Below are 23,880 nucleotides of genomic sequence, written 5' to 3'. Positions count from 1 at the left end.
CAATTGCCAGAACCTGTCACTGACACACTGATCTCTAAGACCATGTGCCCAGAAACGGCCAGCTTGCAGGGGTGGGGAACCTATGTCCCCTGGGCTGTACAAGGCCCTCAAAATGATTTGTGTCATTTGTATGTCACAGGACACACACATTTCTCCTTGGCTCTCATCAGCTGCCTCGTGGCCATCTGCCTGTAGTGATGATTTTGAATGGTCCTTGAATGATGTTATAAATATCCAAATGATCCTTAGGAGAAAAAACGCTGCTCACCTTGCAAAAGTCCCTATTGTCCTCATTTGGGACTTCACTGACCATAAAAGATTAAGACATAGTTGCCTAAAAGGTTCATAGGCACTTAAAATTTTACTTCATATGTTCACTGCATCAGAGTAAAAAGACCCCTGTTTTCTAGAGTCCTGTTTCTTGCCTTTATAAGGTATCTGGGTAGAGCCCTAAATTTTAAGATGGCTGCTACAGATTGGCCCAACTTTAATCTCTACTGCCCTCTGTTGGCCACAAGGAAAGAGGCTAGGTTAAAATTTAGGGCTTCCAAATAGTTGTATGGTCAGTTTATAGAGTTTATAAGCTTTATAGACCATGATAATGACAATTTGCCTTGTATAAAGGTTAAAATCTGTGTGTGACTTTAGCTAAGAAGTATCACTATCCCACAATACTGTGAAATTTATGTAATCACTTAATCTCAATAAAGAAATTTTTCTAAAGCAAATGAAAAAAAAAAAAAAATAGGGCTTCTGCCAGGCACTGATGGCTCACGCCTGTAATCCTAGCTACTTAGGAAGCTGAGATCCAAGGATCACGGTTCAAACCCAGTCAGGGCAGGAAAGTCTGTGAGACTGTTATCTCCACCAGAAAACCGGAAGTGGCATTGTGGCTCAAGTGGTAGAGAGCTAGCCTTGAGCTGAGGAGCTCAGGGACAGTGCTCAGACCTAGAGTTCAAGCCCCACAACCGACAAAAGGGAGACAGAGACAGACAGACAGACAGACAGACAGAGATCAGAGGTTCAGGGACAGTGCCCCAACTCTGAGTTCAAGCCCCAGGACTGGCAAAAAAAAAAGTGAGCCACTGACACCTGGGTCTTTAATAACTTTATATTTTAAAACTTTAATAACAATACAAGAATTCTGAAAATCTACAGCTAGATGTAAACAACCTACTGGTGTATTCTGAATATATAAATATATTTCATATTCAATATCTCCTCCTTCCCCTTAAAAAAAAAAAAAAAAGGCCAACTTCCCATTAATGCCTCTAGGGACAGCAGGCTGACCACGGCTTCCTAGAAGCAGCTATTCTTCCTTTGAGAAGCTGAAGTTCTTCCTAATATGGAGGCAGAAACGGTCTGATTCTGCCGCCCAGACATCCTGCCCCTCATTTCTCGCCCTGAGCTACGGAGCAGCTCTTCAGCAGGACAAGCAGCTGTGATCTTTATGGCAGGAATCCCTTCCACCCCAGCCCCCTCCCAGTCTGGTCGCACCCACAGCGGTGTCACAGGGCAGGGAAGCTGCCCATATTTTTTAATACCACAGCTGCCACCTCTCATCTCTCTATGAGTAAAGCCCTTAAAATGAAAACTAGGTCACATGCCCAGCACCCTAGGAATGGGAACTGGGTGGGCAGGCAGGAACCCTTCATTACTGTAGAAGGTGCACACGACAAGGAGTCTGGCCTTCGGATCCAAGTGTTCCTGACTGACAGGCAGGTCATTCTATGCTGCCAAGGCATTCCCTAAACTGGACATGGTGGCTCAAGCCTGTAGGATGAGCACTTAGGAGGCTGATGCAGAAGGATCACAAGTTGAACCCACACGGGCTACAGGTCACACTAGTATTTAAAAGAAATGTTTTATTTTTTTTTGGGGGGGGGGAGGGGATCGGTTGTGGGGCCTGAACTCTGGGCCTGGGCGCTGTCCCTCAGCTCTTCAGCTGAGGCTAGTGCTCTACCACTTGAGCCACAGCGCCACTTCTGGCCTTTTCTGCTTATGTGATGCTGAGGAATCAAACCCAGAGCCTCATGCATACAAGGCAAGTGCTCTACCACTGAGCCACCTTCCCAGCCCTTAAAAAAAAAGTTTTTTGTTTTTGTTTTTGTCGGTCGTGGGGCCTGAACTCTGGGCCTGGTCACTGTCCCTCAGCTCTTCTGCTCAAGGTGAGCGCTCTACCGCTTGAACCATAGCACTACTTCCGGCTTTTTCTACTGATGTGGTGCTGAGGAGTCGAACCCAGGGTTTCATGCATGCTAGGCAAGCGCTTGTTATAGAGTTGGGAGTAACAAGTCCACCACCTAAAGCTCAAAGATCAAAATTAAGCTTTATTATAGAGGAGCTCAACTGACCAGCTAGGGACATAGCACAGACTGGGGAGCTGCAACCGTTTTTGGTTTTTGGTTTTTTTTTGGTCAGTCATGGGGCCTGAACTCTGGGCCTGTCCCTCAGCTCTTCAGATCAAGGCTAGCACTCTACCACTTGAGCCACAGTGCCACTTCTGGCATTCTTTGCTCACGTGGTGCTGAGGAATCGAACCCAGGGACTCATGCATGCGAGGCAAGCACTCTACTTCTGAGCCACCTTCCCAGCCCAGAAGATAGGGGTTGTTAAAGCAAAAACCCACAATCAAGTGTTGTCTTGCAAGGCAAGCAAGTTTCCAAGAATAAATGCAGCAGTTACTAATTTTTTTTTTTTTAAGATTTACAATACAAAAAACAGGATACAGGCATACTTGCACAAAAACAGGATCCAGACAGAGACAGCATCTGGGTATTTCTGGGCCAAACAGGACATGGCCCTTACCCCAATCAGACTGTGGTTTAGCAGAATATTTTTCCCTTAGGCAGCAACCAGCAACCTAAGGGAGGAGGGGAGGAGTGACGTGAGCTCTAGGTCAAGATGGCGTGACTTTGGTCAAGCTGGGCCTCTACACACTCCAACACTTAAGCCCCATTCCCGGCCCTGGCTCAGCTTTTGTGTGTGTGTGTGTGTACTGGTTTCAGGGCCTGGGTGCTGTCCCTGAGCTTTTATGCTCAAGCGCTTGCACTCACCCATTTGTGCCACAGTTCCACTTTTCTTTTCTTTTTTTTTTTTTTTTTTTTTTTTTTTTTGGGTCCGGTTGTGGGGCCTGAACTCTGGGCCTGAGCGCTGTCCCTCAGCTCTTCAGCTCAAGGCTAGCGCTCTACCACTTGAGCCACAGCTCCACTTCCGGCTTTTTTCTTTTTGCTTATGTGGTGCTGAGGAATCGAACCCAGGGCCTTGAGCATGCAAGGCAAGCGCTCTACCACTGAGCCACCTTCCCAGCCCTCCACTTTTCTTTTTTTAATGTGTGTGTATGTATGTTTAATTAGAACTAAGAGTCTCATGGACTTTCCTGCCCTGGCTGGCTTCAAATTGCAATCCCCATATCTCAGCCTCCTGAGTAGCCAGGATTATAAGCATGAGCCACTGGCATCCCACTCATAAAGGAATCTTTCACGAGGAGTCCACCCTGACTTCTGATCCAGAGGCCCACTATCCAAGTACAGATGTATCAAGTTAAAGGCAGCCTCTGGAGTGGCTATTTGCATCATTCTCTCCATCTCCAGTGTATTTGTCCTTCAGGTCTGCAGCTCCTGTGGACTACACAGTTCACATGCTAATCCCTCCTTTCCCTATCCGCTTGCCTTGAACTCTGCGGAGCACCATTCCACTGGATGGTGCACTGGGTCTTGAGAGAGGCCATGCAGCCACATCCTTAGGCACATTTTTATGAAAGAACAAGGAGCAGGCCATGTACCAGCCATGGGGAGGGTCATATGTGATCACCTGATTTCAAGGTTCAAAGCAAGCTTAGGTGAGCTCTGAGGTTTGCCTTCTCAGCAGAGAAGATAAGAAGCTCAGCAAAGTAGATTTGGGGTAGAGCACCAGATGGCCTGGAATTCTATGAAGGCCATGTTGAAGGAACCATTCAAACATCCAGAGGTAGTGATGGAGAGGTGGTGTAGGTTGGGGAGCTTGATGTCCAGATTTGCTGTCAGAGAGCTGGGCCTGCCCACTGAGGTGTAGTCCAGAAATGGTGGAGATGTTCTGTTGAATACATACAATTCTAGGCCCCACCTCAAACTAAAACCCAAGAAAGTTCAAGTTTACCAAGTACTCTAGGTAATTCTGAGGTAGCTGTGTTCCTTGGGCCAGAAAAGCATCCATCCATACCAGTCATATGGTATGAGATTAGAAAGGTCTAATCTCAGGACATGATTTGTTTTACCTGCATTCTCAATGAAGGAGCACAGACCTCTATTCCTTGGTTAGTCTCTGAGTTCTCTGTCTACTGAGCAGAATATGACTAGACAATTGCTGCTGAGCAATAGAGCCAACAATAGAGCCTGCCTTGCTCTCAGTGCCCCTGACTGGGGATGAGTAAACTGGAGAAGTGGTTAAGAGACACAAGCCATTTCCAGATTGAAGGATCTGCAATGGAGTCAAAGAACACCAAGCTGAGCTACATTAAGAGATGATCAAAGCTCAAAGAAAGCTTGCACCGGACAGCTGTGACAGGCAAGGAACCAGCAGGAGAGAACTCTCCAATTCACAAACTCCCTGACAAAGCAGGTGATTCAGGCTTCCCATCCTAGGTCCACACCCAGAGCAGGCCACACAGCTCCCCCTAGCGGAAGCTGGGTGGACAAGAAGGACAGAGGGATGGATGCCAACAGGTACCAGTCACAAGCCATGGTTCCCTTTCTTCCTGAACTTGGAACCATACCCTCAGGTTTCAGCCTCCTGATTAGCTAGGATTACAAGTGTGAGCCACCGTCACCTGGCCCTTTCTACAGTCTTCATTCTAGGGTCAGACTTATGATTCAAACTCTTGACAATTTCCAGCAGAGCTGTGGCTGATCTCCCACTCAGCACAGGAAGGCCCTATAGAAGACAGCATCCAGATACACTTCAGACGCAGTGTCGGTCCTGGAAAGGGACTATGTGTAGTCTAAGGATTTTCTCCTAAGCAGAACTCCCCATTGACTTTGGTACTGGCAAGAAACAGGAGCTGTCCACTCACCTCTGACAGTAGGCTCCTGGTCAGGAAGACAGGGCATGTGCTTGCCAGCTGGTCTCACTTTCAGAGGTCTTGCACCCCAGGACTTTGGTACCATCAGGCTGGATTTTGTGTTTCAGAGAGTAGAGAACCCAGTAGGCACTGCCCATCTGTATCCCTGACCCGTTCACATGGGTGAACACCACTGAGGCTGATGGGGGCAGCAGAACCCTGTGTAGAGGGAGGGAGGGGCCTGAAAGGCCTTCTCTGGGAGCAGCCTTCTTGTTCTTCCCCAGTGGCTGAGGGCTGGGGATGGGGCTCCTGGTCTGCCTTCTCTTCCCAAGCCTCCCAATATGAGAAGCCAAGCCTTTGGTCCTTATCTTTTACCTACCCAGAGGTTAGGAAGAAAGCACCCTAGGTCTTCCTAGGCAGCAACTAGGGAAAACCAAGCTGTCAAATCCCACCAGGCAGTGCCCCTTTGGTGGTGGTGGTGATGGTGTGTGTGTATAAAGCTCAGCGTTCTGTATTCCAGTACAGGCTTGTAGCTCCAAGTAGGGCTAAGGGAAAGGGTCTTCCACCGCAGAGGCCCCCTGCTTTTCCAATACTGGGAACCGACAGAAGACCAAAGTCAGGCTTGTGGATTTGAAAGTTTACTCACAATCAGAGACAGTTATCCACCCCAGACCCCGTCAGGGTCCCCCACGGTATGGACAGGTTCACCATGGTGAGCATCGGAACCACGGTGGGAGCCACAAGCCCACCTCGCATTTCAGCTCTGGCCTCTGACATGGATGCTACGATGGAGACACTTTCTCATCCTTCGCCCAGCACTTACAGTCCACAGGATCAGTGGGAAAGAGCCAAGCATCTCCCAGCTCCAGAAAGGAACTTTCCAGGAGGACCACAGCACCCGTTTAGCATTCAGCAGTCCAAGAACTATCCTCCAAGCCAGCTCCCGGACGTTTAAGGAGGCACAGAGCAGACGTGGGGCTGGGGACTAGGGTTCGCAGCCCCAAGTCCTAGTTCGCCCAAAGAGCGGTGGAACAGAGGAGCTTCCAGAAGGCCGGGGTGGGGCGGGGGAGGAGCGGGCTAAGGGGCGCGAATCTCTAGCAGCAGCCGACGGCAGTCCTTCGGGGGCCGGGCTGGGAGCTGGGGGGACCTGCGGGCGTTCCCCAGTACGCGCGGTCCACCCCCCGGCACGGGGGAGCAGGGTTCTACTCCCACCTCCGCGGGAGGAGCGCGGGGCGGCCCGGCACCAGCCCGAGGGGCGCCCCCACCCCGACCCCGCGCGCGGCCCGCGCCCCTCCGCGCCCGGCCGCCCAGGGCCTCGCACCGCGCCCAGCCCCGCTGCGCCCGCACAGCCCAACTCACCGCGGAGCCACACACGTCCCTAACCTTCCTGCACCGCCCATCCACGCCCTCGACTGTTTGGGCGCCCCTCCTCCCCGCCCTGACCAGGGCGGCCTCCCCGAACATCACGCCTCACCATCCGGGCAGGACCTGGGAAACTGCTCGGCGGCGACGGGACCGCGGACACGCCCCGAGTCTCCACTCACAGCGCCTCTTCTCCGTCTGGACTCCCATTGGGCGGTTGTCAGACGGGACCGCCCTCACGCACTTGTCATTGGACGAGGTATTACATACAGCCCGCCCCCTTCTCCTTTATTGGCCAGCCGAGTACAAACTGTCCCCGCGTAAGCCCCGCCTTTATGCAGTTTGTAAAGCCAAAGGGCGGGGTCGAGGGTCAGCGTCCGCCGGGTCGTCTCGTCCGTCTTCTGCGTGGTCCCGCCGGCTGGATCTGAGAGGCTGGGGTTGGAAGGTGAGTCACCTTTGGAGGATGGTGCTGGTTTAAGTTCAGCCACCCTTAGAGGAGGACAGGGCTGTGCTGTGATCCGGGCTATTCAGGAGACTGAGATCTGAGGATCACAGTTCGACGCCAGCGAAAGCAGGAAACGATCGTGTCTTAACAACCAAAAAGCCAGAAGTGAAGCTATGGCTCAAGTGGTAGAGCGCCAGCCTTCAGTAAAAAAACTCAGGGATAGACCCAGGCCCTGAGTTCAAGTACCGGCATAACACACACACACACACACACTCACACACGCGCGCGCGCGCGCGCAGCTGGTGCTAGCAAACTCTAAGGCCAGGCAAAGAACAGCAGGTGTGGGAAATTAGAGTACAGGTGCTGATCGTGAATTTTACACCCTTTGATTAGGGCAATTGCTCCAGTCCTGGACACTCAAGATTCCTGAATTAGGCTGGAGAGGAGGAAGGAGGAAGGTAGAAGTGTTTGAGCTAGGCTGAAGACTTAACATGGAATTCCACGCTATGGGGCACCACAGGATTCTTCAGCAGAAGAGCCATGCGATTACAGAAATATTTCAGATAGTAGAAGATGCTATTTGTAGGACTGGGAATGTGGTTTAGTGGTAGAGTGCTTGCCTAGCATGCATGAATCCCTGGTTTTGATTCCTCAGTAGAAAAAGCTGGAAGTGGTACTGTGGCTCAAGAGGTAGAGTGCTAGCCTTGAACAAAAGAAGCTCAGGGAAATTACCCAAGCCATGAGTTCAAGCCCCAGGACTGGCAAAAAAAAAAAAAAAAAAAAAAAAGGAAGAAGATGCTATATTATTTTTTTCCAGGGGTTTTTTAAATTCCATGCTGAAGAAGTTTGTTCACTGAGCGTGATAAATTAATCCCTTTCCCAGTTGGGGGAAGATATTTGTTTTATCAAATGATTAGACATTCCCCTACACACACACACACACACACACCATCCTTGATTGTTCCAGAGGAATCCAAAGCCTCCGACCACTTCCTTAATGAAAAGGTATTTGTTTTATCAAATGATTGGACATCCCCCCCCCCCCACACTGACCACCCTTGATTGTTCCAGAGGAATCCAAAGCCTCCCACCACTTCCTTAATGAAAAGGTGACTGTTCCCAGTTGGTGCAAATCTAGCTTGGAGATGAATGGCCAGAGTATGATCTGCAGTTGTAATGACTGCTAAGACAGCTCAGGAAGTGTCGAAGTCATCTGCCACATATATGGATTCCTGCACTCATTTTTCCTCAAGACTCTAGTCGTGCCATTCCTAAGTGTTCCCAAATATGTTTGTTTCATCTGAACTCTTTGAACTGGGTTTTATGAGGCTGCCATCTTTAAAACTGGTGCATTTAATTAGGGGATAAGGTGAAAAATGTGGAAGCAAAGTCAAGTAAGTGCTTTGGGAACCCATCTGTATACACCACTGCCCTGCTGTTATTCATTGCCTGTCATTCCCCTTTGCAAAATAGCTCAGATGTTACATCCTTCTTAAGGGGAGCATGCCAGTGATTAAGAGGAAGCTTCTGAATTGGGTGTGGTACACATCTGTAATCACAGCAACGTGAAAAGTTGAGGCAAGATGATCATATGTTTGAGGGCAGTTTGGACATGGTGAGATTCTTAAACAAAAAGAAAGCTTCCTAGTCATGAACTGATTTAAAAAAAATTACAGACTCAACCTCATTGTCTCTGCTTCCCCGCAGTAAGCATTCATTCCATTGACTCCGCCATATTCCTACTCACTGAGTCAGCTCTCCTAGGATTATACACACATTGGAAATAATGATGTCCTCAGTGCCATTTGAGGAAATTACATAAATACTTTCAGTGGGAATGTACTTTTTTTAAACCTCATACCAATATATATATTTTTTGGTCGGTAGTGGGGTCTGAACTCTGGGCCTGGGCGCTGTCCCTCAGCTCTTCAGCTCAAGGCTAGCGCTCTACCACTTGAGCCAAAGCACCACTTCTGGCTTTTTTCTGCTTATGTAGTGCTGAGGAATCAAACCCAGTGCCTCATGCATGCAAGGCAAGCACTCTACCACTCTACCCAGCCCCACCAATCCTCTTAAAAAGCAGTGGATTTATCTCTGTGGTCTAAACTGCTTCCAAACCTGTGTGTGTCCATGTCATTGCAGACTTACCACTTCCACACATCTGTCCAGGAATTTATTCTCAAGCTCAGCAGGCAGTCCCATGGTGGGGGGACTACTTGAGGCTAGGGAGTGTTTCTTCTGGCTCTCCCCATCCTTCTCCACCATACAGCAATGTACTGATGCTGAGTTGACATGCCAAATACAATCTGGGCAAGGGAGGGGCAGAAGATGGAGAGGCCTTGTGGGAACCATAGTATCTTATGCCTATGTGAGCTCCCTTTCTTTTTCTATTGTCTTAGTGAGACTTGATTTCTCACTATGAGAGAAATCATGTTTGAGGAGAGGCAGTTTTTTTTTTTTAAGTTTTTATTATTTTTAAGTAGCTGTATAAAGGGTGGTATTGCCAATACTCAGGTTTGATCTCAGGGCCTGAGTACTGACTCTGAGCTTTTGTGCTCAAGGGTAGCATTCTACCACTTGAGCCACGGCTCCACTTCCAGCTTTTTCGTGGTTAACTGGAGATAAGTCTCATGGACTTAGATATCCAGGCCATGATCCTTAGAGCTCAGCCTCCTGAGTAGATAGGATTATAGGGCCAAGGTGAGCCAATGGTGTCTGGCTTAGTATTTTATTTTTATAAAGAATAAATTCGTGTAACTATGTATGAAGACAGCACAAAGGACCTCAATGAAAGCTGTGGATCAGTAAGGGGTTGGGGGAGGTGGGGAAGAGAAAGCAACAGAAAGGGTTATTGTGCACAAAATATATGCACCTCTAAAATACCACAGTACATGAAATACCACAGTAAAATCTCTTGGTACGATTAATACACACTTAAAAATCAGGGGGGCTGGGAAGGTGGCTCAGTGGTAGAGTGCTTGCCTCGCATGCATGAGGCCCTGGGTTTGATGCCTTAGCACCACATAAACAGAAAAAGCCAGAAGTGGTGCTGTGGCTCAAGTGGTCAAGCATTTGTCTTGAGCTGAAGAGCTGAGGGGCAGTGCTCAGGCCCAGAGTTCAGGCCCCACGAGCGACAAAAATAAAAAAAAAATCAGGGAAGTAAGACAGGCTCCTTAGGAAGGGGCCTCAGCAAGGTGGGAGAGCTGAGAGTGAATGACGAGGAATATAGTTAGTCCATGTTGTTTCTTAGCATCGATGAAAACAGAACAAAGAAACCATGGAGAATGATGGAAGGGGTGAAACTGACCAAAGATGCACTGTTTGTATAAACTAATTTGTTGAATTGAACTAAAAATAAAAATAAGTAGCTTATGGAAAAAAAAAGAAATCTGTTGAAATTGTTTTGAGAGATGGGGAACTTGGTAAAGGGAGGGATCCAGATACAACATACACATGTGTGGAGGTGTCATAATGAATGTACAACTAATACATGCTAATAAAAGAAAGCTGACCAGCACAGGTGCCTGCTCACAGCTGCCAACAGGCAGCCTCAGTAAGCCAGCCATGACTCTTCCATGAGCCTGCTGGTGATGCGGTCACTGGCACAGGACAGTGTGATCAGGACAGAGGCCTCATTGTCCTTTATGGCCTAATCTAAGAAGTGACGTTAAGTGAAACAGTCAATTAAAACCACCACCACCCTGAATTACTGTAGATTGGTCACAAGGTGAGTCTGACAACAGAGCCACTCTCAGGAACTCGCATGCTTTCATTCTTTTTTTTTTTTTTTTGTCGGTCGTGGGGCCTGAACTCTGGGCCTGGGCGCTGGCTGTCCCTCAGCTCTTCAGCTCAAGGCAAGTGCTCTACCACTTGAGCTTCAGCGCCACTTCCGGTTTTCTGGTGGTTTATTGGAGATAGGAGTTTCACGGTCTCTCCTGCCCGGGCTGGCTTTGAACCGCGATCCTCAGATCTCAGCCTCCTGAGTAGCTAGGATTACAGGCGTGAGCCACCAGTGCCCGGCTTGCTTTAATTCTTGAAAGGTGGATTCAGAGCTGCCTGTAATCTTAGCTACTTAGGAGGCTAGATCTGAGGATCACAGTTTGAAGCTAGTCCAAGCAGGAAAAGTCCATGAGACTCTTATCTCCAGTGAAATACACAGCTGGAAGTGGCGCTGTGCCTCAAGTGGTAGAGGACTAGCCCTGAGCAAGTGCCCAGGCTGAGTTCAAGGACCAGCAAAAAAAGAAAAGAAAAAAGAACAAGGTAATTTCAGTGACTGGCACAGAATATCTATTGTTCTGAGTCATCATGGCTGAACAACGGATACTGCTCTTGTAGACTAAGAAGAAAAGGAGCCACGGCTAGGAGAGAATCAAAGCAGAATGCCAATGAGGAACTACGGTGCCACAAAATGGGGAAGTGGAGGCTAGGGCAAGAATGCACTGTGGATGAAGCGAGAGGCACGCTGAGCCTTGAGGAAACAGCACCAGCCCCTGCGTGTTCCAGGACACAGACGGTGCTCATCACTGTATTAGCACAGAGAAGGCGGCAGCATGACAGTCGCACCGGGGCCAAGGCCAGTTCTTGAGGGAGAACTTTTATAGGTGGGGTGCTGCCAAGTCCCCATCCCGCAGTTACTCATGGGAAACCCGTTCCAAAGCCACATAGAAACTGTTCTTGTCATCTAAGCAATGCCAGCCAATGGGTCCAATCTCACAGTCTGCGCAAACCAAAAACTTGATGTTGCCCACATCCTTGGTGAAGCCCACATTCTCAAAGGTGAACATGTCGGTAACCAGCCAGTGCTCCTGCAGGAGATCGCCGGCAGGGTCAGGATCGCTGCCATCAGTCAGAGCTGGCTTCTTCCTCATGGAGGGAAGGAAAAGCTGTAGAGGAAGAGATCACAGGAACATCAAAGCTAAGCCAGCCTGCACACCTGATCACCTCCTTCTACGGACACTTCACATTGTTCCCTGGCAGATTTCTGCAACAGGAAAAAAGAAAGAGTGTCCATCTCAGTGGGATGCCCAAATAATCTGAATCCATAAAGCCCTCTGTGTATTTTTCTGTATTTATTTTTGTGATGGTACTGAAGCTTTAATTCAGGGTCTAGAGACTGTCCCTTAGTTCTTTTAAATCAAGGCTAGCACTCTACCAGTTAAGCCACAGCTCAAGTTTGGATGAAAAGGGCATTCAAACCCAATATGGTGGTGCATATATGTATGTATGCTCGTCGGGAGTCTAATCCAGAACACAAGTTGGAAGCCAGCCGAGGCTATACAGAAAAACCATGTCTTAAAACAAAACAAAATAACAGAGCTGGGAGTGTAGCTCATTGGTAGAACCCTTGCCTAGCATGTGCCATGTCATGGGCTCAGTCCCCTGTATTAGGAAAAAAAAAAAAAAGGAAAAGGGCATGCAACTTGTGCTATTTAATTCTGGGGACCTAGGGTCACTGCATTAGAATCCGGCTATTCTAAGCAGGGCGTAGGGGGCTTACACCTGAGGAGACTGAGATGTGGGGATTGCTGTTCAAAGCCTCCAGGCAGTAAAGTCCATAGGGCTCATCCCCAATTAACCAGCAAGAAGCCGGAAGTGGAAATGGAGCTCAAGTGGTGGAACACTTGTCTTCAACTAAAATGCTCAGGGACAGCGCCCAGCCTCCTGAAGGTTGGCTACATAGAACTCCAGGAAGCATCGGGCTGGGGTGCACACTCCTTCCACGCGCCCGCGGAAGCCCTCGGGGCAGAGGCACGCGCAGCGCGCTCGGGAATCTAGGGCTGTGGTCCGCACTCTAGGACTGCCCGGTGCAAAGCCGCGGAGCAGGGCCTCAGCGGGAAAGGTTCCAGCGTCCAGGGTCAGCAGCCCGGGCCACCACCCATCCCACCTGGCCAGCCCGGGGCTGCGGGGGTGGGGCCTCTGCGAGCGCGGCCCACGGGGCGCGGCCTCGCGCGCGGGGGGCGGGGCTGAGGGAGGGCGCGGTCTCCGGAAACCCAGGAGCCGGGGCTCGCCGGAGCAATGCCGACCTGAGCCCCGGCTCCTCTGGGAGGGGTTAGCGCCCTCGCGGCTGTCCCTCCTACCTGCCGGCGGGAGAAGAGCGCGGTCCCTGGCTGCAGCACCCGGGAGCCACATCGCTGGCACAGCACCGCCTTCCGGTTTCGGCCGTCAGCTGAGACGAGGTCGTTCGGCTGCTCCGCGGGTTCCATCGCCACCACCGCAGCCGATCAGTCGGGCTGCGCACGCGCGGTCTCTGCAGTTCCCTCCTTACTGCGCACGCGCGGCGAGGGGGGCGGGGCTGAGGCCGCGCCGCTTTCCTAGCTCTGCCTCGCCGGACTCTGCTGCGCAAGCGCGCTCATTCATTTACACCCCCACCTCCCACCCCTCACCCCCCCACCCCCCCCAGCCCGTAGACGGCTTTGTGACAGCGGCACTTCCTGGGACCAGAGTCAGATCCTTTTTCTGGTCGACAGGCTTCCCCTAACACTCAAGTCTAGACAAATGAGTCACTTAAGGATGTCCTTACCCTTTCGTTTTCTGATTCAGTTGTCTTGTAAATGGATGGGGACAATACTGGGGTAAGGTGGAGTTGGAGAGCTCTACGTGGACTTCCCCTCAGCAAGACTTAGCCACAACAGCTTCGTCTATAGAAAACAATTTAGGGTGCTGTGCACCTTTTGAAAGTGGGGAAAAGATGCGTAGATTTGCTAATCTGTTCCAATCATAGTAACCATTTACTGTGTAGCGGAGTATTCCAGTTCTTTGGGGGAACCTGTGAAATCATTTCCCTTACATTAGTTTGCACTCACCACCGGAAGGCAAAGATTGAGAGGTTACTTTCCACTGGCCATATATATATCCAGGTGCAGCACGAAAGCTGCTGCTCCTAATTCTAATTGGTCTGCATCACCAGCTTAGTTCTGGTGTAGTAGGCTGTAGGGGTTCTATAGTGGGCAGCGGGAACAGAGTGACCATATGAAGGTCTCCACCCAACATCCTAGTATTTCATAAGTTACTATGCTACACTCTGAGGATATAGTGACAGGCACCTTGTAGATGAGAATACAGCCTAAACAGGGAGTCCCAAACCCCCCCGGCCTGTGATACAATCATCACAGGAACAGCTGTAAATGGAAGCACAGATTAAGGAGTAATTCTGACTGAGTGTGGGGGGAGGTGGTGTTTAAAGCTCTAAGTAATATTTTAATTAGGCATTAAGAAGTGACTGCCAGGGCTGGGAAGGTGGCTCAGTGGTAGAGCTCTTACCTTGCATGCATGAGGTCCTGGGTTTGATTCCTCAGCACCATGTAAGCAAAAGGAAAAAAGCCAGAAGTGGTGCTGTGGGTCAAGTGGTAGAGCACTAGCCTTGAGCTGAGGGACAGCGCCCAGGCCCAGAGTTCAGGCCCCACGACCAGATCCAAAAAATAACAACAACAAAAAACTTGGGCATCAATAATCTGCTGTACATTAAGTACTATAATGATAACAATCAGAAAGATAAGTGATGACAAAATGGAAAGACTAGATGGTAAGAGAGGAAAAGAAGAGTCGATATCAGACCATTTCTATAATAAAGTCCTGATTTTTCTGGTAGCAGACGGAGCAAAAATAAGGGAAAGGATTTGGAACACATGAACACAATTTGTGTAGAACTTATAAACTGATGAGGATGACAGCCAGAAGCTTCTCCAGGCTAGGAAACTCAAATGGCTGCTTGGTAGTTGTGGGAAGTAGGAAGATAAGAGGAACCCCCAAATTAGTGGGTGATGGCATGGGAAGGTGTGAAAAATGGAAAAGGAACAGTGAGTTTTTGTTCATTTGTGGCTTCTGGTGTGAGATCTTATCTGAAATTCAGATATCAGCACTGAAGACAGAAAGCCAGTCCTCAGTTCCCCCTGAAGACAGGTAAGTCACATTTCATAAGCAATGATTCAATTAGTGGGCATAACAGTTGCCACAAAAAATTTTAGAAAGCGAAAATGACTTCCTCATCTGGGCACAGTGGCTCACACCTGATATCCTAACACTTGAAGACAGAGGCAGAAGCTGATGGCACGCTGGAGGCCAGCTATCTAGACTCTATGTACAGTTCACTTGCTTTTTTTTGGAGGGGGGAAGTCAGTTGTGGGGCTTGAACTGAGGGTCTGGGAACTGTCCGCAAGTTTTTCTGCTCAAGGCTAGCACTCTGCCACTTTGAGCCACAGTTCTACTTCCAGATTACTGGTGGTTGCCTGGAGATAAGAATCTCACGGGAACCATGAACTCTATCTGGCCCTGTTCCCCTTGTGAAACAAATTACCCTGACCTCTGTCCTGCCTAACTTAACTTTACTGCCTGATAAAAAGGAACCCTAGGGCTGGGAAGGTGGCTCAGTGGTAGAGTGATTACCTAGTGTGAATGAGGCCCTGGGTTCGATTCTGCAGCACCACATAAATAGAAAAAGCTGGAAGTGGTGCTGTGGCTCAGGTGGTAGAGTGCTTGCCTTGAGCTGAAGAGCTCAAGGACAGCGCCCAGGCCCAGAGTTCAAGTCCCACAGCCAAAAAAAAAAAAAAAAGGAACTCTAGTTATAAAGGAGAGGTGCTCCATTTTCTCTTCAGCCTGGCTGAAGGGCACTTAATGCCCTTCCAGATTTCACTTTAAATAAAATCTGGTCTCCTCTTGAGTTTTTAGTCTCATGGCCAGGCACTGTAATTCTAGCTACTCTGGAGGCTGAGATCTAAGTATCCAAGTTTGAAGCCAGCCCCAGCCCTGGCAGGAAGATCCAAGAGACTCTTATCTCTAATTAACCACCAGAAAACTAGAAGTTGCTCAAAGTGGTAGAGTGCTAGCCTTGAGCAAAAGATCTCAGGGACCATTGCACAGGCGCAAGATGACTAACCAAAAACAAAAAAACAAAACAAAACACCTTCCTGGAGTTTCCTGCCCAGGCTGGCTTCAAACTGTGATCTTCAGATCTCAGCATCTGTAATCTAGGATTACAGATGCAAGTTACCAGCACCCAATTCAGTTTCTTTTTTTATTTTTTAAGCTTTCTATTTTTATATCATATGCTATAAATGGAAATAAACATAAAGATTGGGGTGAATAAAGCCCTAAAAGTTAAGTGAGTACAAAATGCTTCTTTAATTCACTTTGATTCTCAAGTAAACTCCAAATGTGAGAAAAGCCAATAAATTTGAAAAATTCAGGGAACTCTTCCACTGAAGAGACTCTGCACAGTGGTACAATGTTTCCTCTTACCAATGTCTAACAGAAACAGCAAAGCTAGTAAGCAAACATGAGGTGAACAGGCTGATTTCTGAAGGCAGAGCTAGTTAGCCACAAACTCTCTTAAAAGTATTTGAAACAGCCGATTTTTATTATTTTCTTAAAAAAATACAAAGGAAATTAACTCCATAGGTCAATACAACTTAGGGACAGCGGGAAAAAATGGAATTCCAGAGCAAAGGGAAAGGGCAACCTTGTTTAGGTTATCACATTCCCAAACTGCCAGCACTCATAAAGCAAGAAATCACTGCGAGATATAGAGGAGCCTTGAAGAGCAGCTCAGAAATAGCGATAGCACAGGTACCGGAACGAACAGAAATATTTTGGTTGTCCTTAGTTATCCTGTCTTGAGATGAATACAATTCATTCCAAAGACAACAAAGTGTAACTTGTAGCAGGAAGAGGACTAAACGCACCACACACAGCAGGAAAAACACTCCTCAGCAGAAGTAAACCCTTGAAAGAATGAGGCAGTAATCAGGTAGCTGAACTTCTGGGTTGCTGACACCCCCAACCCATCCCCAAATAAATAAGTGTGGAGTGTAGTAATATAGCAGTATGTGATTCAACAACAACAAAAGATGGTCATTTACCCATTCAAGACAAATAGTGCCATGGCTGCATGAGCCCTGGCAGGGAGTAAGACATTGTAGTTTATCCCCAGGTACACTGAATTCCCACACTTCTGTCCTCTCCTCTCTCAACAATGGATTCATCTGTAATCTCTGACAGTCTTCCGTGCCAAGATGCTCACCACTCTACTTTAGAAAGACCTTGGGGAAATAAAAAGATCCTTCTAACAGTACATCCTTCTCGGTCCTCCAGGCTCCCTTCAGCGGTGCTCCAGGCTCACTTGCGTCCCATCGAGTTCATTTGCAGGTTACTTTCTCTACCCTCAGTTTTTGATGTACCAACCCTGTTCCCTAAGAGAGCATAATATGAATCTCTCCCCTTAACCTCCAACTTGATAGGCTCTCCCTTCATTTTCCTCCAGAATCGAATTGTGGTGCCTCTAGTTACCTGTAGGTTAGAAAACGTATTTGTTCATGGAAAAAAGATTGAAAAGGAAAGACTTGGCTTTTACCAAGTTATGCAAGTTGGTATCCTTCCAATGATCTAGGCTGGTTACTGTCTGTCCCCTGTAGCAGGCCATACTCAGAGTTCTCTGCAATATATGAGGCACAACATACACATATACATATATTCTCCCAAGCACAAGATACATGAGAAAGGACAAGGAAGTGCTCCCCAGACCAGAGGGAGGCAAGGCCTGGTCTCACACCCGTTCAATGTACATTCTCTTCCCTGGAGCATCTGTGACTCACCCTTCAGAGGGATAGCATCAGCACGAGAGAGAGAGAGAGAGTGGGTCAGTCAAATACGTACAATCATCACTGCACTGGTGTCTGTAATCACCCTGTGCACACAGTGAGAAACAGACATTCTGGAAAGGATCCTTGGTTCTCCCACAAAATGTCCCTGGGACTGGTTGCTAGCTCCGGATGCTGCTCCGACAGTGGTCACTTTTCTCGGAGTACACACACCCCCGCGTCACAGCGCTGGGTTCCCATGGACGTCACCACTTCCCAGCTGTCAATGATAGGATCATAGCACTCGATGCTACTCAGCAGGGAATTCCCATCATATCTGAGGGGGAAAAGCAACAGAAAGGAATGAGCTACCTAGTCCTTCTAATACAAGTCCTTATTAAAGTCATCCCTGGCAATGTCTCCCCCAACCCAAACCATGACTTCCAAAATGAGGACCGCCTCACAGATACTCTTGCTCTGGAGGCATGATGACTACCCTAGTTGTTTCTGAATCCTCACCCTGCAATTGCATAGAGTCTTCCCCGAAGCACTGTGGCCCCTACATAGCATCGTGGAGTGGTCATACTAGTGACAGTTGTCCAGGAATCAGTGCAAATATTGTAAGCTTCAACAGAAGAGAGGTGGGCTGTACCATCAAATCCCCCCACCACATAAATATGGTCATTCAGTAGGGCCACTCCAGCACCTGGGGAAAAAGAGGGTATTAGCAAATGAATGTTACTAAGTCTAGCATCTGAATTTTAAAACAACATAGTCACTAACAGCTAGATTCTGTGGTAGCTAAGAGATATGGGCATGGTCCAGACAGGTTTAGAGTAATATAGTATAGTACAAGTCACTCCATCTGTGAACAAACTGGAACTATCCTCTTCTTCACTTAGACACTGAGAGTCCTCCAGAAAAGGAAGGAAAGAAAAGGGAAGGAAAGGGGAGGGGAGGGAGGAAGGAAAGAAGGGAATCAGCACAGGTAAAAGGAAGAAAAGGACTTGTGACTATGGTTCTGGGGCATTTTTATCTAGAGGACAGATATAAACTAGAGTTGTATAGTGCTTTTTCTTTCTTACTTCTTAGCCTAGTCCACATCAAAAAAGGGATAGGGATTTAGCTCAGAAGCAGAGCACTTCATTTCCATAAACAAGGCTCTGGGTTCAGTCCCCAGTACCAAAATTTTTTATTTACCTCTCAGTGACAGTAATAGCTACTCTCATTATATAACACTAAAGATGATTTTTTTTTGGGGGGGGGGGGCGGCCAGTCCTGGGGCTTGAACTCAGGGCCTGGGCACTATCCCTGAGCTTTTTTGCTCAAGGCTAGCCCTCTACCACTTGAGTCACTGCTCCACTGCTGGCTGTGGTACTGAAGAATCTTATGCCTATGTGCATGCTAGGTGAGCATTCTACCACTAAGCCATATTCCCAGACCCAAGATTATGTTTAATAAACATTTACTTATCAAGTACTCAATACGCAAAAATTACACCAGGTAAATGAAAGAAGGAGAAAAAAAAAAAAAGCAAAGCACAGGGGCTCATGTCTATAATCCAGCTACTCAGGAGGAGAGGATGGTGGTTTAAGGCCAGCCCAGGAAAAGGTGTTTGAAATCCCATGACAACAAATAAGCCAGGTATGATGGTACATGCCTGTCTTCCCAGATACATGAGATGTGTAAATAAGAGGATCCAGGCCAGCCATAAACATAAGACTCTATTTGAAAAAATAGCTAATGGGGCTGGGAAGGTAGCTTAGTGGTAGAGTGCTTGCCCAGCATTCACTAAGCCCTAGATTCTAATCCTCAGTAGCACATAAACAGAAAAAAACAGAAGTGGCCCTGTGGCTCAAGTGGTAGAGTGCTAGCCTTGAGTAAAAGCAGCTCAGGGACAGTGCCCAGGCCTTGAGTTCAAGACCCAAGACTGGCAAAAATGAATTAAAAAATATATACATATCTTAAAAAGGATTTGGGAGGGGGGTCAAGGAGGGGAAATTATACAAGTGGTAGATCACCTGCCTAACAAGTGACAAACTAAATTCAAACCCAAGTTTTGAAGAGAGAAAAATTCAGAAAAAAGCTGCTTTTCTCAAATTTACAATCAAGTTAAAAGTTTTTTTTTTTTTTTTAATCACTAACATTTAGAGAAGAGAAATGCACAGAGAAGACTAGAATCTGACTCCTAATTTTATACAGGTTCCCAGGGAACAGGAACTACAACTCTGGTTCATTGACACCCTATTCTGTGACCACACTATCCACCTGGTTTATCATGGGCTTCCTCAGATTTGGTCTTACCGGAACGCTTTGTGGCCATTGGTGTAACATTAGTCCAGTGTCCTGTATGGGGATCATATTTCTCAACTGAATTTAAGATATTCAAGCCATCATATCCTCCTAGAAGACAAAGTAGAGATCATTCCAGAAAAAAGGGTAAGTCGAAGGTGGCCTTCTCTGAGTGCTTTACCTGATTCTGTTAATTTAATTTTGTTATTTTGTTCTAATAACCCAGAGAAAAACTAGTGTTCTACTTTTTTCTGATAATGCCAGTTAATGAAGAATATACTGAGCAAGAGTATAGGCTGTGTAGAGGGACGCCTATAAACTTAATTCTGGCAAAAAAAAGAGGATCCACCCAGAGCCACCAACCCAGGTTCTCATCCCTTCATCCCACACTGAGTACCTAGACAGTATATCACTCCACTGGCTACAACCAGTCCTGCACCCTCTCGAGCTGTCTGCATATCTCCCAGCATGCTCCACTGGTCAATGTTTGGGTCATATCGCTCCATACTGGTATGACGCCTGCTTCCATCAAAGCCTCCAGAGACGTAGATCATATCTGTTCAGAATGAACAAATCACACACTATTAAATAAGGAGAACTCTTTTCTCTACAAATTCCCCACAGGTCCTTCAGCTATCTGGAGGCATAGCGTAGTATTTCTTTTTTTCTTTTTTCTTTTTTTTTTTGTCAGTGATGGGGCTTGAACTCTGGGCCTGGGCGCTGTCCCCCTCAGCTCTTCAGCTCAAGGCAAGTGTTCTACCACTTGAGCCACAGCGCCACTTCCGGTTTTCTGAGTGGTTTATTGGAGATAAGAGTCAAGGACTTTCCTGAAGGGCTCAGATCTCAGCCTCCTGAGGAGCCAGGATTACAGGCATGAGCCACTGACGCAGCATAGTATTTCTTCATGGGATAAATCATTTGAGTCTCAGAGACAAGAAAAATAGCACAGCTCAGACATTAAAAGAATTGCATAGGCTCGATGTGGTGGTGCATGGCTATAATCACTCATGATAGAGGCTCAGCCTGGGTTGCACAGTAAATCAAAGGAGAAACTGGGCAGTGGAGATTCATATCTGTAATCCTAGCTACTCAGGAGGTCTGAGATCTGAGGACAGCAGTTCAAAGCCAGCTTGGGCAGGAAAGTCCACAAGACACATATCTCCAATTAACCACCTAAAAACTGTAAGTGGAGCTGTGGCTCAAAGTGGTAGAGTGCTAGTCTTTTTTTTTTTTAATTAAGTTTTTTATTGTGAAAATACTGTATAGAGGGGTTACAGTTACATGAACAAGGTAATGAGTACATTTCTTTTTTTTTTTTTTTTTGGGGGGGGGGTCCGGTCGTGGGTCTGAACTCTGGGCCTGGGCGCTGTCCCTCAGCTCTTCAGCTCAAGGCTAGCGCTCTACCACTTGAGCCACAGCACCACTTCCGGCTTTTTTCTTTTTTTGCTTATGTGGTGCTGGGGAATCGAACCCAGGGCCTCAGGCATGCAAGGCAAGCGCTCTACCACTGAGCCACCTTCCCAGCCCTGAGTACATTTCTTATCCAGCATTGTCTCTTTTGTTTTTCCCCTACCATCCCATCCCTCCCACCTCCTCAGCTACACCCCTTCCTCCCTCCCAAGAGTGTTAGTCTTGAATAAAACAGCTCAGGGACAGTGCCTAGGCCCTGAGATCAAGTCCCCTGATTGACAGAAAAAGAAGAAAGAATAAAGAAGGAAGGAAGTGGGTAGGAGAATGGGAGGGGAGAAGGATGCTGTAAAAAGAAAAATTTTATTTATTACTTTGGTGGTAGTGCTAAGGTTAAAATGCAGGACCTTGTACGTCCTAGGCTGGGATTCTACCACTTGAGCCATGCCTTCCTTCTTGCTTTTTGTTGGTTATTTGGAGTTGGTATAAGAGAACTTTTCTTCCCAGAACGGCCTTGAACCATGGCCCTCCAGATCTCAGACTCCTGAGTAGCTAGGATTAAAGAACCACTAACATCCAGCTTAAGATGAATTCTTAAAAGCATTTGAAGCCAGGTACTCCTGGCTCATCCCTGTAATCCTCACTACTCAAGAGGCTGAGATCTGAGAATCATGGTTCTAAGACAGCCTGGGGTAAGAAAGTCTGTGAGACTCTCATCTCCAATTAACTACCAAGAAACCAGAAATGGAGCTGTGGCACAAAGTAGTAAAGTGCTAGCCTTGAGCGCAAAAGCTCAGGAACAATGCCCAGGCCCTCAGTTCAAGTCCTGAGACTGGTACAAAAAAAAAAAAAAAGCATTTGAAGACTAACATAGTAATGTGTGAAATTACAATTAAGTGTTAGTTCCCGTATAATGCAATGGAACCTGAATGACCAATTCTGCAGTCAGTGTTGAAATATTCACAATTATGAAACAGTTTCTGTAATTTGATATTTACAAAAGCAAAATGGAGTATCTGATCTTACCAACTTATCCTCCATATTTCATACTCCTGCCAGACAATAAGAGAGGCAAGAATACTGACCAGCTACAAGATGGAAACGTTGCCTGGAAGCCACGCCTACCTCCCAGGGTGGTAGCTCCAGCAAGGCCTCGTCGGACATTCATAGGGGCCACAGAATACCAGACCCCATCCTCATCTGCCGTGTAGTCTAGACACTCCACTGAACTGAGGCGGGAGCGGCCATCATAGCCACCAATTACGTAGATCCGGTCATGTAAGGATACTGAGGCTACGTAGCGTCTCTTGCGAGTGATGCTCTTGACATTGGGAGAGAAGAGTACAGAGCATTTCAGTGAAGCAAGTTTCAGGCCTTACCTTTAGCTATCCTTTTGTTTTTATCTATATGTCTCTCTGCTTCTTTGTTACCATGAACCCTCCTTGAGCCAGCAGTTCTTTCTTAAGTGGCCTCTAGCAGACTACCTACCAAACAAAAGGCTCACTGGCCAGGCGCTGGTTGCTCACACCTGTAGTCCTAGCTACTCAGGAAGTTGAGATCTGAGGATCATGGTTCAAAAAGCAAGCCGAGGCAGGGAAGTCCATGAGACTTTTTTTTTTCCCCAGTCCTGGGGCTTGAACTTTGGGGCTAGGTACTGTCCCTGAACTTCTTTTGCAAAAGCCTTGAGCCACAGCACCACTTCCAGCTTTTACTGTTTATGTAGTACCGAGGAATCGAACCCAGGCTTCATGCATGCTAGGCAAGCACTGTACCACTGAGCCACATTCCCAGCCCCGGTGACTCATATCTCCAATTAACTAGAAGCTGGAAGTAAGAGTTGTGGCTCACATGGTAGTGTTAGCCTTGAGCACAAAAAGCTTAGGGACAGTGTCCAGCCCAAGAGTTCAAGTCCCAGGACAGCAGGGGGGTGGGGTAGGGAGAGGAGGCGGCAGCAGTGGCAACAAATGTAGCTGGGTGCTCACGCCCATAATCCTAGCTACTCAGGAGGCTGAGATCTGAGGATCATGGTTCAAAGCCAGCCCAGGCAAGAAACATCTGTGAGATTCTTATTTCTAATTAACCATCAGAAAACCAGAAGTGGCATTGTGGCTCAAGTGGTAACAGCGCTCACCTTGAGCTGAAGAGCTGAGGGACGGCTGGCACCCAGGCCCAGAGTTCATGCCCCAATGACCAACCAAAAACAAAAACAAAAACAAAACAAAGCCGGGCGCTGGTGGCTCACGCCTGTAATCCTAGCTACTCAGGAGGCTGAGATCTGAGGATCGCGGTTCAAAGCCAGCCCGGGCAGGAGAGACCGCGAGACTCCTATCTCCAATAAACCACCAGAAAACCGGAAGTGGCGCTGTAGCTCAAGTGGCAGAGCGCTCGCCTTGAGCTGAAGAGCTGAGGGACAGCGCCCAGGCCCAGAGTTCAAGCCCCACGACCGACAAAAAAAAACAAAAAACAAAAAACAAAAAAAACACTCATTGTGGGGCTTCAAAAGATCCAAGTCACTGAATGCCAGTGGCTCACACTTGTAATCTTGGCTACTCAGGAGGCTGAGATTGGAGGATCATGGTTCGAAGCCAGCCAGGGCAGTAAAGTCTGCTAGACTCTTATCTTCAATAAATTACCAGAAAAGCCAGAAGTAGAGCTATGGCTCAAGTGGTAAAACACTAGCCTTGAGCAAAAAGAAGTTCAGGGACAGTGTCAAGGGCCTGAGTTCAAGCCCAAGACAGACATACACATATAAAAAGAAAAGATGC

General features: G+C 47.7%; 2 protein-coding genes across 5 annotated transcripts in view; both read right to left on the bottom strand.

The window, feature by feature from the left end:
- Positions 1–11,109: 11,109 nt before the first annotated feature.
- Rabif (RAB interacting factor) lies at positions 11,110–13,147 on the bottom strand. Its single transcript, XM_070041811.1, has 2 exons — positions 12,923–13,147; positions 11,110–11,728 (listed from the first exon to the last, which is right to left on the bottom strand). Exons 1-2 carry the CDS (start codon positions 13,046–13,048, stop codon positions 11,477–11,479), a joined length of 378 nt encoding a protein of 125 aa, XP_069897912.1. The 5' UTR covers positions 13,049–13,147; the 3' UTR covers positions 11,110–11,476.
- Positions 13,148–16,178: 3,031 nt separating this feature from the next.
- Positions 16,179–23,880, bottom strand: part of Klhl12 (kelch like family member 12) — a 43,021-nt gene continuing 35,319 nt past the window's right edge. For 3 of the 4 annotated variants that reach the window (XM_070041808.1, XM_070041810.1, XM_070041809.1), the window contains 5 exons: positions 22,241–22,436; positions 20,106–20,264; positions 19,721–19,819; positions 17,936–18,122; positions 16,179–17,753 (listed from right to left, as the gene is read on the bottom strand). In XM_070041808.1, the coding sequence (XP_069897909.1) occupies positions 17,627–17,753; positions 17,936–18,122; positions 19,721–19,819; positions 20,106–20,264; positions 22,241–22,436 (768 nt within the window). In that variant the 3' untranslated portion in view covers positions 16,179–17,626. The remainder of the gene's footprint in view (positions 17,754–17,935; positions 18,123–19,720; positions 19,820–20,105; positions 20,265–22,240; positions 22,437–23,880) is intronic. The other variant, XR_011376338.1, reaches the window with a different exon arrangement.

This window comes from Dipodomys merriami, unplaced genomic scaffold, assembly GCF_024711535.1.
Source record: "Dipodomys merriami isolate MVZ:Mamm:240054 unplaced genomic scaffold, mDipMer1.0.p SCAF_31, whole genome shotgun sequence".
NCBI lineage: Eukaryota > Metazoa > Chordata > Mammalia > Rodentia > Heteromyidae > Dipodomys > Dipodomys merriami.
The sequence above is the reverse complement of the archived record's forward strand: the minus strand, read 5'-3'. Positions and strand labels throughout refer to the sequence as shown.

Coding starts and splice junctions, on each gene's coding strand:
- Rabif (XM_070041811.1), bottom strand. CDS start 13,048: ATGGAACCCGCGGAGCAGCCGAACGACCTCGTCTCAGCTGACGGCCGA. Junction 11,729..12,922: donor CGCTCTTCTCCCGCCGGCAG/GTAGGAGGGACA, acceptor CTTCCTCTACAG/CTTTTCCTTCCCTCCATGAG.